Genomic DNA, 17918 nt, shown 5'->3' on the forward strand with positions numbered 1-17918 from the left:
GCAGTGAAGGGGCTCAGACTGGGAGCTTATGTAGGAGGCAGGGGCCCCTCTTCTTCCTGATAGTCAGCTAAACTTTGATCCGAGCAGGTGCTGGCAGGTGCTTCCCTCCACCCCTCCTGAAAGGCCATCCCATCCATAAAGGTACCAGTTGACCCAACTTATACAGAGCCTTGTAGGAACATAGGAAGCCTCCTCATCCCACAGTGGTCCCCCTGGCTCAGTATTGTCTACACAGTGATGGACAGCAGCTCTCCAGGGTTTCAGGCTGAGGACTTTGGCAGCCCTGCCTGGAGATGCCAGGGGGTAAACTCATGATCTTCTTCATGCAAATTATGAGCTATACCACTGAGCTACAGCTCTGCCCCCAGCAATTTCTCTTCCCAATGATGTTCAAGTAACAATGGGCAAATACGTCCATTTTGCCTTCTCACAATTGGGTTCTAATGCTTCCAATCTTAAGTTCCATTTTTTACATTTCCACCTGACTTTGCAATTCTTTGTTGTTGCTGTTTTTCAGTCCTCATGAAAATCCATCAGCTTTTCAGTATGAATTTCTCCTAATATGCATATTTTGATATTCACTTTTGCCTCATATACACATTATTTGCAAAGCAATGTTTCCTAATACACTGCGATTCTGCATGCTATTTTCATAGACGTTTTAACTCAGCAGTTTGCATTTTTGAACACGTTACTTGGCTGAAGAACTGCATTGCAAAATTCAGAGAAGTGCAAATTTTGAAGGATGACTGTGTTTCATAGACATAGACAGAATCATAGAGTTGGAAGGGCCAACTCCCTGCAGTGCAGGAATATGCAGCTGTCCCATACAGGGATCGAACCTGCGACCTTGGTGTTGTCAGCACCATGCTCCAACCAACTGAGCTATCACTTTCTGTATTGTTTCGGAAAGTGCAAAATTCTCCTTTAAATGCAAACTGAATCAGATTTCTCCCCCACCCCTATGTTCAAGCCTTATCCTGCATTTTAGCAGGATGGTGGTGCAGAGACTTTAAACACCACCAGCAGGCCACGGTTAAAAAAAAAAAGTGTCTGAAAAAGCCGGCAATGAAATTTCAGAATGAGAGGTGTGCAAAGCCCCAAACGCACGCAAAACTGGCTAATGATCACCACAGGCTCCCACTTTGTAATAGCCAGCCATTCAGCAGCAGCACTGGCTTGTCTGTGATTAAAACGGAGCCAGAGTGTAACTCTGACATAACTAGGAAAAGGGGGAAAAGATGAAAAAGAGGATTATTCTCTCCCCTAAAGATGAAGCTTCTGCAAGCGATGACCTCTTCTTATTATAGAGGTAACCCCTATCAGGCATCAAAAACAGCTGCCTGGCTTCCTGCCCCCCTCTTCCCCATTGCGAACCAATTTTTATAGGGGTGGGGCAGCTGCAAATGCATGTGCCAGAGAATTAGGACAGAACTGATTGCTTTCAGTCTGATTCAGGCTGCTCACATTAGGAATGCAAAACGCAGGTTCAAAATTTGCTTGTGTGTGTATTTTTCCAAAAAAAAAGATAAGCTGGCTTCCTCTGCGCAACGGCAAAGGCATATAAGAATCCCCTTGGCTCCCCTTGTTCTCCAGGGGATTGCAAGCTGCCTCTGTGGGTAACTGCAAAGATACCGTACGAGTGAAAAAAACACAAAGCATAATGTACAGGGGGGTAAAAAGCCGTGCCTGGAGTTGTGTGAATGTTTGTGAGTGTGTGTGTGTGTGTGTGTGTGTGTGTGTGTGTGTGTGTTCAGAAGCGATGGAATCTGCAGATTATATTTAGCCTCATTGTGCATTATGTAATTTGAGGCAGCGAAAGGGGGGGAGGTAGCTCCCTCTTGCTTTATTCTAAAATAGAGAAGAAGTGAAATTTCCTTGAATCCTGTGCTAGGACAGTCAGAAGAGCATGAAACTCTTAATCACAGGGTTGTGGGTTCAAGCCCCATGTCCAGCAAAAGATTCCTGCATTGCAGGGGGTTGGACTGGATGACCCTCAGGTTCCCTTCCAACTCTATAATTTTATGGGGTGTACATTTCCCAGCCAGCCCCATGCACATGGAGGTCCTGCCTGGGAAGTAGCATAATGAGGGAGAGGCTTTGGGGGCAGCCACCCTAGGACAACCTGGAGAAGGGAACTAAGGGGGGGGGAACCTTATATCAAAAGGTCACACTCCACGGTTATTAAAATAATGCTCAGTTATGTCATGCTTTCTTTCCAGCACGGAATAAATTGAGCGTGTTTCCCAGAAAGAAAATGAAAAGCCCAAATGATAGCAACACAAAGCCTCTCTCTCTGCCGCAGCTTCTTATTGCCTCTGTGCTTGAAGCCTGTGACAGTAAAGCACAGAATTGAATTGCTGGATGCTGCTGGCGAAGATAGAGAATCCCAGAGACATACAACTCAGTCCTCAGATTGCAGGCGCCAAATAGGTGCACATGGAAACAAGTTTGGTTGTTGTTGTTTTTGCTTGAACCAGGGGTGGGGGGAACCTCTGGGCTCTTGAGGTGCTGCTAGATTCCAACTCACATTAGCCCCAGCCAGAAACAGTTAGGAATGATGGGAGCTGCGAGTCCAGCAACATTTCCCCACCCTCCTCCCCCGTGGTTTAGGCAGCATGTGAGAAAGAGCAGCCTATGTACCCTGCAACTGCCCTGTTTTAAGTGGGACATCCCAGAATCACAGAAGCCAAACGAAGCTTCTGTTTGCAGCCTAAAGGTAAAGGTAAAGAGACCCCTGACCATTAGGTCCAGTCATAACCGACTCTGGGGTTGCGGCGCTCATCTCGCTTTACTGGCCGAGGGAGCCGGCATACAACTTCCGGGTCATGTGGCCAGCATGACTAAGCCGCTTCTAGCAAACCAGAGCAGTGCACGAAAACACTGTTTACCTTCCCGCCGGAGTGGTACCTATTTATCTACTTGCACTTTGACGTGCTTTTGAACTGCTTGGTTGGCAGGAGTTGCAGCCTAGAATGCCCCAAATCTTTGGTCCGAAAGGTTATAGCTCAGCGCTCGTCAGCAAGGACATCAGCTGGTGGGCGTGCTTTGGAGAAATTGGGTCTTGTGGGCCATATTGGCCACACCAACCCCCAGCACTTGGCCAGGAAGTTCCCCACCTCTGCCCTATACTGGAGTTTGCTCCAATTCTTAACATAAGTGGGACAGTTATTGCTCATTATTGTGAAGGAAAGCCTAAAAGAGGGGTGGGGACCTCAGCCTGGTGGTTGAATGCAGCCCTCCAGGCCTCTCTATCTAGTCCTTGCCTAAACTATGCCCCCCCAGGCCACACTTCTCACTAGCTCTGTTCTGTGTCCACCTCTAGTGACTCTGCCTTGCTGCAATGTGCCTTTGGACTGTAATAATACCATAACATTGCCTGGGTGGAGACTGGAGAGTGGTGTATGTCTGGACACATCCACTCTTGCCAGAGCATACTAGCAGGTCGCCCACGAGAGATGATGGCCCTCAGGCTAGAAGAAAAAGATTCCCTTCCTCTCCCCACCACCCTCTGACCTAAAGCCGCACATACTTCTTCTGAGCAACACTCTGCTAACAGAAGCAGTGGGTTTTTCATTCAGACCTAGCTCCTAGTGGCTCTAGTCTCTGCACTCGCCTCGCTATACTAATTGCTGGCCATCACAGAAATGTGAACATTTAAGAAGACATGCTGCCTTCTGAGGATATATCTATATAATAGGAGTGGTTATTAAGAATGTATGAGCAGTCCTACTGGATTCGAGCAAAGTTCTGTCTTCCCGGGGTTGTCAGCTAAGTGTTTCCAGAAAGGAAAGAGAAAAAGGAAAGACAGCATGAACAGGCCAAGCCCAAGCTTCAGAACCAAGACAGAAAACATCCAGGGAACGGAGCCCAGGGTCAAATTAAGTTCCCACATATATAGGCTTGCTTTGACACCAGCTCATGGCTTGGGAACTGAATCCTACCAGGATGCCCCTGAAAAACTGGAGGTGTCAATGGTTATTTTGAATCTGGAAATGTTTGGACTATATGGGGGGGGGGGGCAGACAGCCAAGTAGAAATGTCAGAGAACAAAAACAGGAGAGGAAATTGTCGATGTTTGCCCCATATCCAAAACAGAAATCAATCCAGGGAACACAATCAATAGTCACTGTTGTTGTTATTGTCAGACTTCAAATGATACATGATCAATCACATTCTCCTCCCATGTGTATGGTGTCTCCATTTTCAAAAAAAGTATATTTTATTTTAAATATTTTTGTTTTTTGCTTACATTTTAGATTCATATCAACACAACAAAACATTATATTTTGGAGGTTCTCAACCCCTGGACTTCCCCCCACCCTCCTCCCCGGTTTCCCATTATTACCTCTTATCTTTTCTGCATCTTTATATCTTTATCTAATTCATTCATCTCCCTTATTACAAATTTTACCCTAATTATATCACCAGTGCTGTTCTAGGCCTGCTAATGTTTTCAAATGTTTACAATGCTCCTTCGTATATTCTACAAAATTAGTCCATTCTTTTTTAAATCTTTTTACTATGCCGAAACGATGAAAATGACTGGGAAGATCAGACACCAAGAATGTATGGTATCTCCTTTCCAGTGAAATGAATGGAACGAAATAAAGTAATTTACGTAATTCACTACGCAAGTAACGTCATATCTTCACAGCTGATGGCAAGATGTGTAACGTAGTTTTTGACAGGTGAACTGCACCGAAACAGAAACAGTGCTGCATGTGAAAAATGCAGGGTGAAAGGGGAAACTGTGCCTTCTCTCATCCTTACTCCCAAGTGCTACAGGGAGGCAGCAGTGCTGAAGAAACCCCACTGTATCCCCACCTTGCAGGAGGTCCAACCAAAATGCACCATGCCTCAAAATGGAGGATAGGCCATATTTTCAAGGGCACCCCCAGCCAAATCCCCACTCCCTCTGAAGCACAGCAAAACTTTCCTTTGACTTCTCCTCATCAATGTTGTATGCAAGCCATGTAATTTTTTATTTTAAAAAAGGCACACCGGTATGGCTTATTTTCATCATCACAAAATTACATGCAATCATATTTTCCCATGTGCTCTTTAGGCTGATTGTGGCATCCGCTTTTTCCAGCACTCCCTTATTATTAGAAAGACATTCTGCACACACACACACACACACACACACAGAGAGAGAGAGAGAGAGAGAGAGAGAGAGAGAGAGAGAGAGAGAGAGAGATTTGGCAAAGTGACTGCATTCTAGCATCAACTGCTGAATGCTTTGTATACAACACACCTTTTCACCTGCATTTATTTAAACTGAATCAGGAGTGTGTACATTTCTGGCTATCCCAAAATAACTGGGTTGCTAAAAATGATGCCCACAACTGCATGCAAGTTTCAAAGCCAGTGGCAGCCAATTGGCAAAAGGGGGAAACAGGAGGTGAGAGGAAAAGCAGATTTAACAGCAACGTATTTTCTGCTACCCAGCAAAATATTTTATTATTTTTATTTTTTGCTAGTCATGTTTCTGAAAATCTCTGCATCCAAATTTTTCCCCAGGTCCAGCATCCAGGCTCTGTGTGCTGTTGCTTATGCAGTTTGAAAAACAGCTCCACAAACAAGAGGGAGGCATCAGCATACTTGTTTTTCAGGCATGCAAAAAACAAAATAGTTGGGTAAACACTAAAAGGTGGAGGGGGGGTACAATCAAAAAGGGTCCAATGAAGTCACAAAAGAATTGTAGCATTGTTTTCGTTCTCTCTTTCCTTCGGTCCAAGCTACGGATAGAGGGAGAAATTCAATTCAATGCACATTTAAGGGTGAATTACCTAATCTGCACCTTCCAGAAAGATTCAATGAACTGAAACCCACAAATCCTTTAAAATTGCAAAGTTCCAAATTTTGCAATCCGGTTTTCTACAGCCAAAAATGCACGTCCTGGGGTAAAGTGTGCATAAAAATGTCTCTACAAATAAAAATAGCGTACGAAAATGCATTGCATTAGGGAAAATAGCTTTGTGGAAATATGTAGGTTAGGCAAAATTGCATAGAGATATGTGTATATTGGGAGAAATTTGCGCTAAAACGTGAACAGATTTTCTTGAGAACTTTTCTTTTTAGAACCTGATGTGGAAATCTGGAGAACTTAAGTTTAAGGTTGCAAAAATGAGAAACCAAGATAAACCAAAATTGACATACTTGCACATCTCTAATCCATGCACCCACGAACACTGGCGATGTAGTGCTTAAACAGAATATCTAACACTGCTTTCAATCTTCAAAGCACTTGGTGAGCATTGCCAGTGGCAATCCTTTAACAACCCCCATATTACAAATGGGTGACCAAGGTCAAGAAAGAGTGACTTGACTATCTTGCCTTAGTGCATCTGTGGTGCAAAAGGTAAGATTTAAATCAGGGCCTTCCTCATTCGTAGCTCAGCCTCTTAGCCACTATGCTACAACAGTTCCCAATACAAAGGAAGGAAGGAAAATACCGATGAAGTGAAAACTGTGGCACTCTGCGTCCATATGGCTGATTATTGTGACTCGGTGATACTCAGGCATGCAAGTTTTTTGCACAGTGCCATCCTCATCAATATGCTAACCCATAATTTTCTCCCTGGTTAATCTGGATTTAATTTCCACATTTTGTTTCTTTACACTTAGTGGATTTTTCCATGTGAGCGGCAGATCTGGATAATATAGTGAGGGAATATGGCCCTGCACTCTGGTGGATGTGAGCAGCACCGAGTCTGCAAATACAACTGCGGCGTGGAAGCATCCGCAGTCTGTGCACGCAGGCTTCCATTCTGGAATTAATTTCAGAAATTCTCCCATTTCAAGAGTTACTGCCCTCACACAGTGAAGGGAAAGTGGGGACATCCCCTTTGCTCACTCCTGCTCTCCTCCAGGAACTGGAGATCAAACGGCAGCAGGAAGGAAGAGGATGCAGAGCGAAGCAAAACCACAGAACCCAAAGAAAGCAGAACGGGGCCCACTCATTCCTAGATCTTGCACCTAAATTGACCTACACTAGAAAACGCTGTATCTGCACCTGGAAGAATTAACACTGGATGTAACATAGGGTGGAGTTTGGAGGTGATCCTATGAGAGCTCAAATAAATCCTGCTATACCAGCTGAGCCCTTTTCTTTTCTCCAGAATGCCACTCTTTTCTGGATGGGATTCAGTTGCAAGTTTAAGCTGCACGGTTATAGTTGGTTGAGAGGTTTCATGCAGATATCCTGCTTCCCCAAAAGAACATACTTTTTTGTGCTTAGGAATGTGACAGGGAAATGCACTGAGAAGTGTGGGGTAAATCTTGCTTTGGCACAACACCGTCTAACCTCCCCGCAAGCAAATCAGAATGTATGCGTATTAAATAAACAGTGTTCCCTAATCTAGTGCTATTCAAAGTGGACAAGCCAGGCCACGAGCCATCAGCTGCCAGTTCCCAAAGCCCAGGTTGGGTGGGATAGTCCAGGGACCAAAAAGGCTACTGGTCCTTGGCACATGAGGTGGTGGTGGGATTCCCAGTCCACCACATCAGCTTGAGAAGCACTGCTCTAATCTCCATGGAAACAAATCAAGATGAAAGCTCAACGGACAGGTAGAGCAGCGGTTCTCAACCTGTGGGTCCCCAGATGTTGTTGGACTACAACTCCCATCATATCTAGCTAGCAAGGCCAGAGCTCAGGGATGATGGGTGTTGTAGTCCAACAACATCTGGGGACCCACAGGTTAAGAACTGCTGATCTAGAGGAACACCTTGACACCTGCTTTCCTCCATCATCACACTAAACGCAGCAGCTGCCCTACAGAGCTGGTCAAAAAGCAGCAAGAAGGGACTGGATGAACATTCGACAGATTCGACCAGCAAACGACATGCTTTTATAATATTTATATTTATATTTATATTTATATTTATATTTATATTTATATTTATATTTATATTTATATTACTTGTTGCCCAGGTATTGCCTTATGAAGCTCCAAATGCTGCTGTGGGTACCGAGAAAAGGAAACAAAGAAAAGGGCTTAGCATCTCACATCTCCTACAGAGATGTCCATGCAGCACTGCTACAGATATTGCAACACAGGGCAGATAAACGCAAGTCAGTCTTTGCTTATCTGGAATGTTTGGCTTGCCCTGTCCGTGTAGGTTCAAAGAAGTAAACAGCCAAGACTTCAGTTGAACGAGTCTTTGCAGAGTAAAAACCACCAGCTGGTCCCAGAGATGTAAAACCAATGGAAGCCTCCATGGTGCTGGTTGCAGAAGAGCATAGAACAGCGTGACCTGCTCATTTCTAGCATGGCAAGGTGGTTATTACTCCTTCTAATATCAAATCCATATGGCAAGTGCCCACAGAGTGTTTGGGGACCAGAACATTCACAGGGAAACCAAAATGCTTGTTTGCAAAGCTATTGTACACCTTACTGTATGCTTGTGAAACATGGACCATGTATAAACACCATCTCCAACTCCTTGAAAGATTCCATCAACAGTGTTTCTGAAAAATTCTACATATCACTCTGAAAATGCTCGAACTCAGGATGAAAGGGAGAAACGTGCTAAGAGGAAGGCACGTTTGGCAAACCCTCGCTGTGATCAGTTCCCACCAGGAAACTTACGTCCCCAATGTGGAAGGACGTATGGATCCAGAATTGGCCTCCCCAGTTACTTAAGTACTCACTGTTAAGGCAGTGTTCATGGAAGACAATCTTACTCAGCTACAAGTGATTGCCGAAGAAGAAGAAGAAGAAGAAGAAGAAGAAGAAGAAGAAGAAGAAGAAGAAGGAAGAAGAAGAAGAAGAAGAAGAAGAAGAAGAAGAAGAAGAAGAAGAAGAAGAAGAAGAAGAAGAAGAAGAAGAGGAGGAAGAATTTGATGTTGGAAGAACATGGCTTCTTTCTCCCCTCTCCATAACCCAATTTTTTTTCATTCCTGAATATGCCCATTTCTCCGCACCTCTCCAAATATGAAAGAGTATTGCACAAATGACACTATTTTATTATTTAAATTATTGCATCAATCAATCAATCATGTATCTTCCAAAGGTGCTTGAGACATTGGGTGCCCCTTCAGTTTATCGTCCCCCTAAAACCCTTAAAGGTAGGTTCATGCTGTCAAAGTGTGTCTGGCCCCAGGTCAGCTGTTCTCTTAAAAATGTTGCCCTTTCTCCCTTGCTGCCCCTTAAGTCTAGAACTGCCCCCAGAATACCTGCAGGATTGAATCCAGTGGAGGCAGCTCTATTTGGGCAAATGCCCCACCAGCCTCAGTTTGCCCCCAGCTAGCTCCCACCTCTTCCACTTCTTTCAGTCGGGGGGGGGGGGCTGGCTGTCAGCTTTCTCCTTCTTGGTCTCTGTGTTTCCATTATAGAACTCTGCAGGCAGAAGGATGGGGACAAAACCAGAATTACCTAATGATTGGCTCTGTTGCCACCAACTGTTGGGCTCCTTGCCTTCTGCCCCACTGCTCTCAGTGGGCATTTGCTACCACTGGGCTGGGGACTCAGGAAGAAGGGCTGTGGGTGGCCACTGCTAGGCATCATTTGCCACCTGTAGCGCCTGACTTACTCCTGTCCAGAGAATTCTGCCAGCCCTGGACGTGTCCACAAAATCATTTAAAGTCGAGTGAAAGCAGCCTGAAATGTCCACATGCAATTTTCAAGTGTTAGTTAAACCTGAGGGCATCCAGGTGGATGGCGCCCTGCTCTCAACCATCAAGAGATATTTTATTCCTGCTTTATTGTTGGAGAGTCCCGCTTGTTTATTTTCCTTTCTTCCGACACTCTTTTGCCGTTGGCATTTACTGCCAGGCGAGGACGGTGCAGATAAAGACATTTGGAGCCATTTCTCTGCCAAGCCGATCTATGAACCTACAAGAAAACTTTGCCTCATTGGAAACTTAAGCACCAGAAAATAGACTGCATCTCAGCAGGGGAGGGTGCTGGGGAGGAGGAGGAGGCAAGAGGCAAAGTGGCACTTGCAGGCTTACGCTTACACTTGTGGCTCTGTCTCCTTCCTAATTTTGATGAATCCCCTCGCTAGCCCATTTGTTCTGTCAGGTCCCTTACGAGAGATACAAGGAGAGCCTCTGAACACTTAACTAGTGGTGGGGCAAGGGGGGCTGCAGAGCTGTGGCTAACACCAGCCTGGGAACCTGGTTTCAATTTGGAATGGATGTGGGTCCTGAAACCCATTTCAATACCAAGGCTCAGCTGTGGGAAAGGACCATGGCTCAGCAGGAGAGAATCTGTTTTGGATGCAGAAGGTCTCAAGTTCAATCCCCAGCATCCCCAGGTAGGGCTGGGAAAGAGTCCCTGTTTGTAACCCTGGAGAGCCACTGTCAGTCACCGTTGGCAATAGCTTGACTATTAGCTTGACTATTTCACTATTAGCTTGACTCGGTATAAGGCAGCTCCCCAAGTTCCTAAAATATCTTGAGCTTATTTTTACCCCCAAAACAAGGACACTCTAAGCAGCTTACAACATATATCAAACTGTTGTTAGAATAAAAGGCTATGAGTAAAACACACCACTAGATTCCAAAAATGAAGGAAAACTTCTAAAGGTTGGCATCTGTTTACTGAATGTGTTAAAGGAATATGACTGGAAGAGTTTCCTGTCTCCATGGAGTCCTTTGCGGGGGGGGGGGGGACATTCCTGGATAAAATGACCATAAAGGGCAATTGTCTGGTATTTGTGTTTTTGGAATACTACTGCTCCCCCACCTCTTTCCTTTCTTTTCCTTTCTAGCACTGATCTCTTCTCTGTCTTCTATATCATGGCTATTATTGCTTTTTGTGCATCAGAAGATTAAAATTAAAAAATTACCAAACAAAAAACACACACCCATACAACTAGATAAAATCATATCGCTTTAAAACAAGAGAAGAGAGGGATCACAGAGTTGTGAGGAACTTCAAGAGTTATCTCACCCAATCCCCTGACAATTTGGGAACGTCGTTGCTCCAGCCTTCACTTGAAAACCCATAGCAAGGCAGCCTGTCCCACTTGTAGTGTCTCAGGGTGATAAAGACCTGGAAGAGCTAAGGGCCATTCAATGTGGACCATACTGAGCTAGATGAACTGGCAGTCTGATTCAGAATAAAACAGCTTCCTTCACTCCTCTGTTCTAGAGTGTCCAGGCAGCAGAATTCTAGCTTATCTTTTTCCCCTGACCTGCTGGTGTTTCATGCACATGAAATTCCATTTTAAAAAAAAAACAAAAACAAAACAATGAAGGATCATTCACTTAACACGAGTCTAAAGCGGTATAGCACAGGGAGAAGTTTACTTGCTTGGTGACAAGTAACTCTGAGATAGCTAAAGCAAGAAAGGACTGAAGCAGGGGTGTGAAACAATACAGGTTGTGCATCCACAGCAGTGACCAGAGGGAGGAATGATGGCTGGGGAGAGTGCAGAAAGAACAAACACAAATGGTGCACCTGCAGCAGCATGACGCCTTCAACTGCCCCAGCTGCAGCAAAACATGTCTCTCCTGTATTGGTCTCTAAAGGCTCTGCAGGTGCTGTAACTCTCCAATGGTTTGACTTCACCCACAAAGACTTCGCCAATTGTCTCCCGAGAAAGACGGCTGCCAACAAGTACAAATGTGATACAATTCAACCATCTCCTGCATCCAAAGAAGGATTCGTCTTATCCAAAACCCTTTTGACTTTTGTCAAAATCCCTTAAATGTCGCCTCCCGAAAAAACCCAAACAAATCCAGAGGAAGACCTGAACTTAGTTGAATTTTATTATGAGTGAAACTCCAGTGACAAGTGTGGACAGAATTATAGGGTTGTATCCAGCATTAGCCCTATGCAGAGTACACCCTTTGATGTTCAGGGGCATGACTAAATTAGGTTCATTAAGTTCAATGGGTCTACTCAGAGTAGGGCTTAGTTTGATTCAATCCATACTTCTTTTCAGAAAGAGTACTAGGGTTGTTATTGTACGAGTCTCTCCATATGCACACTGCAGAAGTGCAAAGACACTTCTGCACTCCTTCGAATCCTAGCTGTAGATGTGCCCTTAGGGGGTCTATAAGCTTGCGTTTTCTTACAAGCCACCCTAAGCCTGCCTGCCATCAGCACCTCTTCTTCTCCCACTCCAGATATGTTCCATCTGTGTGGCAGCTGCAATTTACCTGTCATTCATTCTGGCTGCTAATTATGACTACCCAAGATGGCTTAAGACACTGTATCATGCTGCCTGGTGCTTTTTACAAGCTGCCTACGAAAGATTTATCCTAGACAAAATTGGCAGGCGTGAAGATGGTGCCACCTCCACCTGGTATGTGCATGTCGCATAACACACACTTCTCTCGCACGAACACTCTCTCGTCCACATGCATGCCCAGAAAAAAATTAACAGATAGATAAAGCCTGTCAGACATTTGAGGCATCCATTATTGCATAAGTGGGCTGTGTACAGTAATTTATTGTAGGAAAAGCACAACTCGATGGTCACAAAACATCACCATCATCTGTACCAGAAAACCTCAGGAGATAACGTCATCTCATCTGAGTGACTCTCCCAAACGCAAAATCATATATCCCCAGCAGCAGAAACAGAAGTTGTTATAAAAGCAAGCACACATCCTTTCAACATTATCCCTTGGCACAATACTTGTTCGGAACCCAAGTGCTGCATCTCCTGTGGGGAAAGTTTGCACAACATGCTTGAGAGATGCTACCTTGACAGCACCTATTCCACCACTGCCCCAAATCTGAGAATGAGTTCTACTTCCCCACATACTCCAAAGCCCCAGTATTCGAACTCTGCTTTCATTATTTTCTGGCTATGAATGGGATGTGATTTACCAGAGATACATGTTCCGTAAAGCAATCAGCAAAACAAAGCAAAAACAAAACACCTCTCCCCAAACCACAAGCCTTGTTCTGAGGAACCTGCTTCGGAAAGGAACTATTCATCTCTGATCAAGAGGGAAAGCTTCATATTTTTCCAGGCAAAGAGGTTCACATCTTGATAACATGAGTCACTGAACAGAGCAGAGAAACACATGCACACATACTTTTTACCCAAGATACATATATATAAATAACCACAGCTATCAACCTTGGCAAAAGCAAGGGAGAATAAGTCTGCCCTAGTTTACTCGCAGCCTTCTCACTTTAAAAGAAATTGCAGAAAATCTACCATGAGAGAGATTAAATCCACCTACTGTGTTTCTGCGGTAGGGTTCCTAAATCCATTGTCTTCTTATAGCGATAAGACTTTGTTGTTGTTGTTCAATTGCCTAGATTAGAATATAAATACTCCAGGCATTATCTCTCTTTTTTTCCTCGCTCGCTTGCTCACTTTCCCTTGCTGGAGCTCGGGAGTCAGCACTGTATGAGAAGGTAGTTTAAATTTCATCCCATTTATTAGCTCAGCCACTGAGGAGTCGCTGTCAGCTCCCCTTCTCTCACTCGCTCTTGATGTTGCATGCGTCTCTGCGATGCACAGCACTGGAGGAGCAGAGGGAGTGGGGGCTCAGCAAAAACATTTCGGCTTCTTCTATATTTATTTTGTTGTGTTGATTAACACTTTCCGAGCAGAGAAATGCTTCCTTTGCCCCAGCGAGTTGTTATCAGAATCTGCCACTCGGGGAATGAAAGCCCTAGGAGAATAGGAGGCTGCTTTGAACTGAGTTAGACAATTGGTCACAGAATCATGTAAATGTAGGGTTGCAAGAGATTCCAAGGGCCATCTAGTCCAGCCCCCTGAAATGCAAGAATCACAGCTAAACAACCTCTGACAAATGGACATCCAATCTCTGTTTAAAAGCCTCCAATCGTTGACATAGCATGGGGGCGGTTGCCCTAGGTGCAAAATTGTTAAAGGTAAAGGGACCCCTGATCATTAGGTCCAGTCGTGACCGACTCTGGGGTTGTGGTGCTCATCTCACTTTACTGGCCGAGGGAGCCGGCGTACAGCTTCCGGGTCATGTGGCCAGCATGACTAAGCCGCTTCTGGCGAACCAGAGCAGCACATGGAAACGCCGTTTACCTTCCTGCCGGAGCGGTACCTATTTATCTACTTGCACTTTGACGTGCTTTTGAACTGCTAGGTTGGCAGGAGCAGGGACCGAGCAACAGGAGCTCACCCCGTCACGGGGATTCGAACCGCCGACCTTCTGATTGGCAAGCCCTAGGCTCTGTGGTTTAACCCACAGCGCCACCCGCTCCCCTGCCAAATTGTTATGGGGGCGCAAAATTTCAACACCCAGTGCTGCCTATCTCCAGGAAGGCCTGTGGCTGGTGATCCTGACAGCCTGTCCAGAGAGTTACACTTGCCATACCTCTGTCCATAAAACAGGGACTTGAGGGGCTTCTTTTTAAATCACATAATTAACACAGAGAGGTGTCATCAAGCAGAGCAAATGCTTAACCCCCTAAGAATTTAAGAAGAGCCCCATTGCATCAGGATAAAGGCCAATTTCACCCAGAGCCCCTGGAGTGGGGGTTTGGAAGAACTCTGGAAGCCTGGATAGGTCAGTTGGTTAGAGTGTGGTGCTGATAATGCCAAGGTTGCAGGTTCAATCCCCGTATGAGTCAACTGCATATTCCTGCGTTGCAGAGGGTTGGACTAGATGATCCCCAGGATTCCTTCCAACTCTAGGATTCTGTGTTTCCATGATTCTATGCATCTCTGCCCACAACTCCCACTGTGGGTACTGGGAACCGGTGTGCCAATTGTCAAGTGTACATCTCCACATCTGCATTTTAGGAATGACACCCCAGCAGAGAAGACTTCTGTTGTCTCCTTAAGTGAACAAATTAGAAAACAATTATTGCTGGAATGAAACCAAGCAGTTTAAACTGAATCGACAAACAAACATTCACTGATCTAATATTAGGTGGGTTTTCGTCTTCTTTTCTTTTTTGTCTCATAAGCATCTGCTCGTAAAAATATTTTTTCCTTCGGAATAAAAACAAGGCAGAGATTGGAACCAAAACACTCCCCCTTAGTCTTTGTGATCTTCCTGGCTTCTAGAGGAATGATGCTGCCTGAAATCTAAAATGCACAGGATAAAAGGTTCTTGCAGCAATTCAACCAGACTACCTGCCCCATTGATCATTGTCCATCTTGGATCATAAAAGCTAGCAAAGGTGGCATGGCTAGGTGGGTCCACAGTGTGATTAATGCATCACTGCATGATGAGGAGATTCCTGATGCTCTGAAGGAGGCAATAGTGAGCTCCTTCTCGAAGACTCTTTGATTTATAACAACGATTGTAAAGGTATTGAAGAGGGGGAGGCATTGGCTACTGACAACATACCACACCTGTGTTGAGGGAGCTGCATTTTCTGCCTGCACACTACTGAATTATCCTCACGGTCTTACTACTAGTCTTATAAACCCCTGAGCAGCCTGGGGCCAGGGTTCTTAAAAGATCCTTTTACAGTAGAACCTCGGCTTACGTTACCCTTGGGCAACATAAACTTTGGGTTGCAAAAGCGGCAAATCTGCTAGTGTTTTTCCGGGTTTTGCCACTCGCACATGCACAGAAGCTCGCTACACACCGTGCGCATGCACAGAACAGGCACTTCCAGATGTGGAAACCTCATGATCCTACCAGAGCTCCGGAATGGATCCCGTCCGCAACTGGAGGTACCACTGTATACGCTCCCTCCTGCCTAGCAGTGTCAAACTGTCCTCAGCTAGAGATTGTGCATTTAGTGTGGTGGTGCCAGGGCTATGGAACTCCCTGCCTCATGAAATCAAGTTAGCGTAATCTGTAATGTGTTTTAGGCACCAACTTAAGGGCTTGGTTATTTCATCAACCCTGCTTCTGAAAACAATTTACTTTTTTTTATAACCTTCTTGGTCAGATGACCCATTCTGTGCTTGTGTTTCTTTTGATGTGTTTTGCTTTGATTTTACTTGTTACATTGCTTTGGTTTTAAATGAGGTCTTGTACACTGCATAGACATATTTAAATGAGCCTGCCGAAAATAAATGAATAAATAATAACAGATAGTTATGAAAGCTAGTCATGGAAGCTTCCTCTGGGTTCTCGTTTAGGACTCAGCTGATCACTAAAACAGAGGGTTTTTAAAAAATATATTATGTGGGCAAAACATTTTGGTGCCTGCCTTCGTCAGTTGCTTTGATAAAAATGAACTGATGTTGTTTCCAAGGTGGAAGCTGTAGAGCTTTAGGGATAAAATGTTGAGAAGGGCTGAAGTTAAGTGAGGCTGGTTGAGGCCATGCACTGTAAATGAGCCCAGTGTGTATATCCAGAAATTCTCTCTCTTTGCTAACACTGTTGGACCTGTTGGCATCTTCGTAGCAATAATCGATAAGTCCGTCAGACTGTGATTCTCAGAACTGAAGTGTTTAGCAACTCCAGGTTTTTTTGGTCGGAATTTCACATTTGTGGTCTCTGAAGCGTGTGCGTAGGTCTGTTGCAGTTTTACCTATGCACTCTGGAAAGGTGGGCTTTGCGCTCAGTGATATAGATTACACTGCAGGATCTGCAGGTGAAGTTCTGTTTGATGTAGTATGTTCCACCTGGCCAGTTGGTTTTGAAAGTTACCGCCTCTATGTGATACACACAGGAGACACAACATTTGCAGTTACAAGGATGAGATCCTGGATGGCTAAGAGATGGCTTAATTACAGCTCTCATTGATAGTTTGCATAGATCTGGAAGCTGGTGAAATGCTGTAACAGGAGGCTTGCTGATAACTTTAGCAATATGTCCAGAGCTGGCTAACAATGGGGAGCTTTCCTTGACAGGTGACAGGAGATGTTGTGTTGTCTACACAGACTGGCATTGGCTCTCCAGGGGTTCAGGCAGTGGTCGCTCCCAGCGCTGCCTGGAGACGTTGGGGACTGAATTTGGGACCTCCTGCATGCAAAGCACTGAGCAGCAGCCCTTTTTCGAGATGCATTTGCATGTAAAAGGTCCCAGGCTCCATCTCCAGCATCTCAAGGTAGGAAAGATCCCCCTCTGAGACCCTGGAGAAGCCCTCTCTGTTGGTCAGTACTGAGCTAGGTAGACCAGTGGTCTGACTCAGGATAAGGCAAGTTCCTTATGTGGTCCATAAGGATCAGAGATTGTGGGAAACAATCCTGTTCTGGGTGCACAAAGATGTGGTAGTTCCAGCCTGCCCCTGCTCCACATGAATCCAGTGGCGTAGCGTGGGTTGTCAGCACCCGGGGCAAGGCAAGTAATTTGCGCCCCCTAACCCATGGATTTGTACCCCCTAACCCGTGGATTTGCTCCCCCTAACCCTAACCCCCAGATGTTGCCCCCAGTGCAGCCGGCCCCCCTGCACCCCCACGCTACGCCACTCGCGAGCGCCTCCTAAGCATGTGCAGAGCGCCTCCCTCCGCCCCCGCCACATGGAGCTCAGCCTGCGCATGGGCAGGCCCTTTGTGTCACGCGCGCTTGGCAATCCCCAGCACCTCTCCTCTCCTCTCTCTCTCTCCCTGGAGAAATGAAGCAGTGACCCGACAAGGAGTAGCGAAGGATGGGCGTGTTTCGTCCCTGATCCGGATGAGATCAAGGCGCCGGCAACGGGAAGGAGGTGGGGGAGAAGCAGGAGCAGGCCAGCCGGGGCTGCTCCAGACTCCCCCCCCCCATCTTCTCCCATCGCCGCTGGAGGGGTCATGGAGGCACTGAGCCCGGGAGGCGGGTAGCCAGCCAGGGCGCACCTACCCAACCTCGCCGCGCCCAGGCCCGCTGCTCTTTCCAGCTTCCTCCTGGCCGGGCCAGCGGCTCCACCTCTTCCTTTGCCTCTTTGAGCCGCTTAATTCCCAGCAAGCTGTGCATATCTATCTGTGCAAGCGATTAGCAGGCTTGGATCGGATCCTGCGGCAGGCGGCGCCTCCACCTCCTCCTCCTCCCGGCTTTGCTGCTGCTGCTGCTGTGCGGCTCTTTTCCCTCCACCGACAGCGTGCTGCGCCTTGGAGAGTTTCCCGCTTTCTCGAGGGGG

General features: G+C 45.9%; 1 protein-coding gene across 3 annotated transcripts in view; it reads right to left on the reverse strand.

Moving 5' to 3' along the window:
- Window positions 1-17918, reverse strand: part of PLCH2 (phospholipase C eta 2) — a 326994-nt gene that overhangs the window by 252407 nt on the left and 56669 nt on the right. The window contains exon 1 of one of the 3 annotated variants that reach the window (XM_081201390.1): window positions 13154-13571. The exons of the other annotated variants lie outside the window; for them this stretch is intronic. Within the exon in view, the coding sequence (XP_081057516.1) occupies window positions 13154-13184 (31 nt within the window). The 5' untranslated portion in view covers window positions 13185-13571. Of the gene's footprint in view, window positions 1-13153; window positions 13572-17918 lie in introns of those variants that run through there. 3 annotated transcript variants of the gene reach the window in all.

This window comes from Podarcis bocagei (assembly GCF_964188305.1).
Source record: "Podarcis bocagei genome assembly, chromosome: 7".
In the NCBI taxonomy this organism is placed as follows: Eukaryota; Metazoa; Chordata; class Lepidosauria; order Squamata; family Lacertidae; genus Podarcis; species Podarcis bocagei.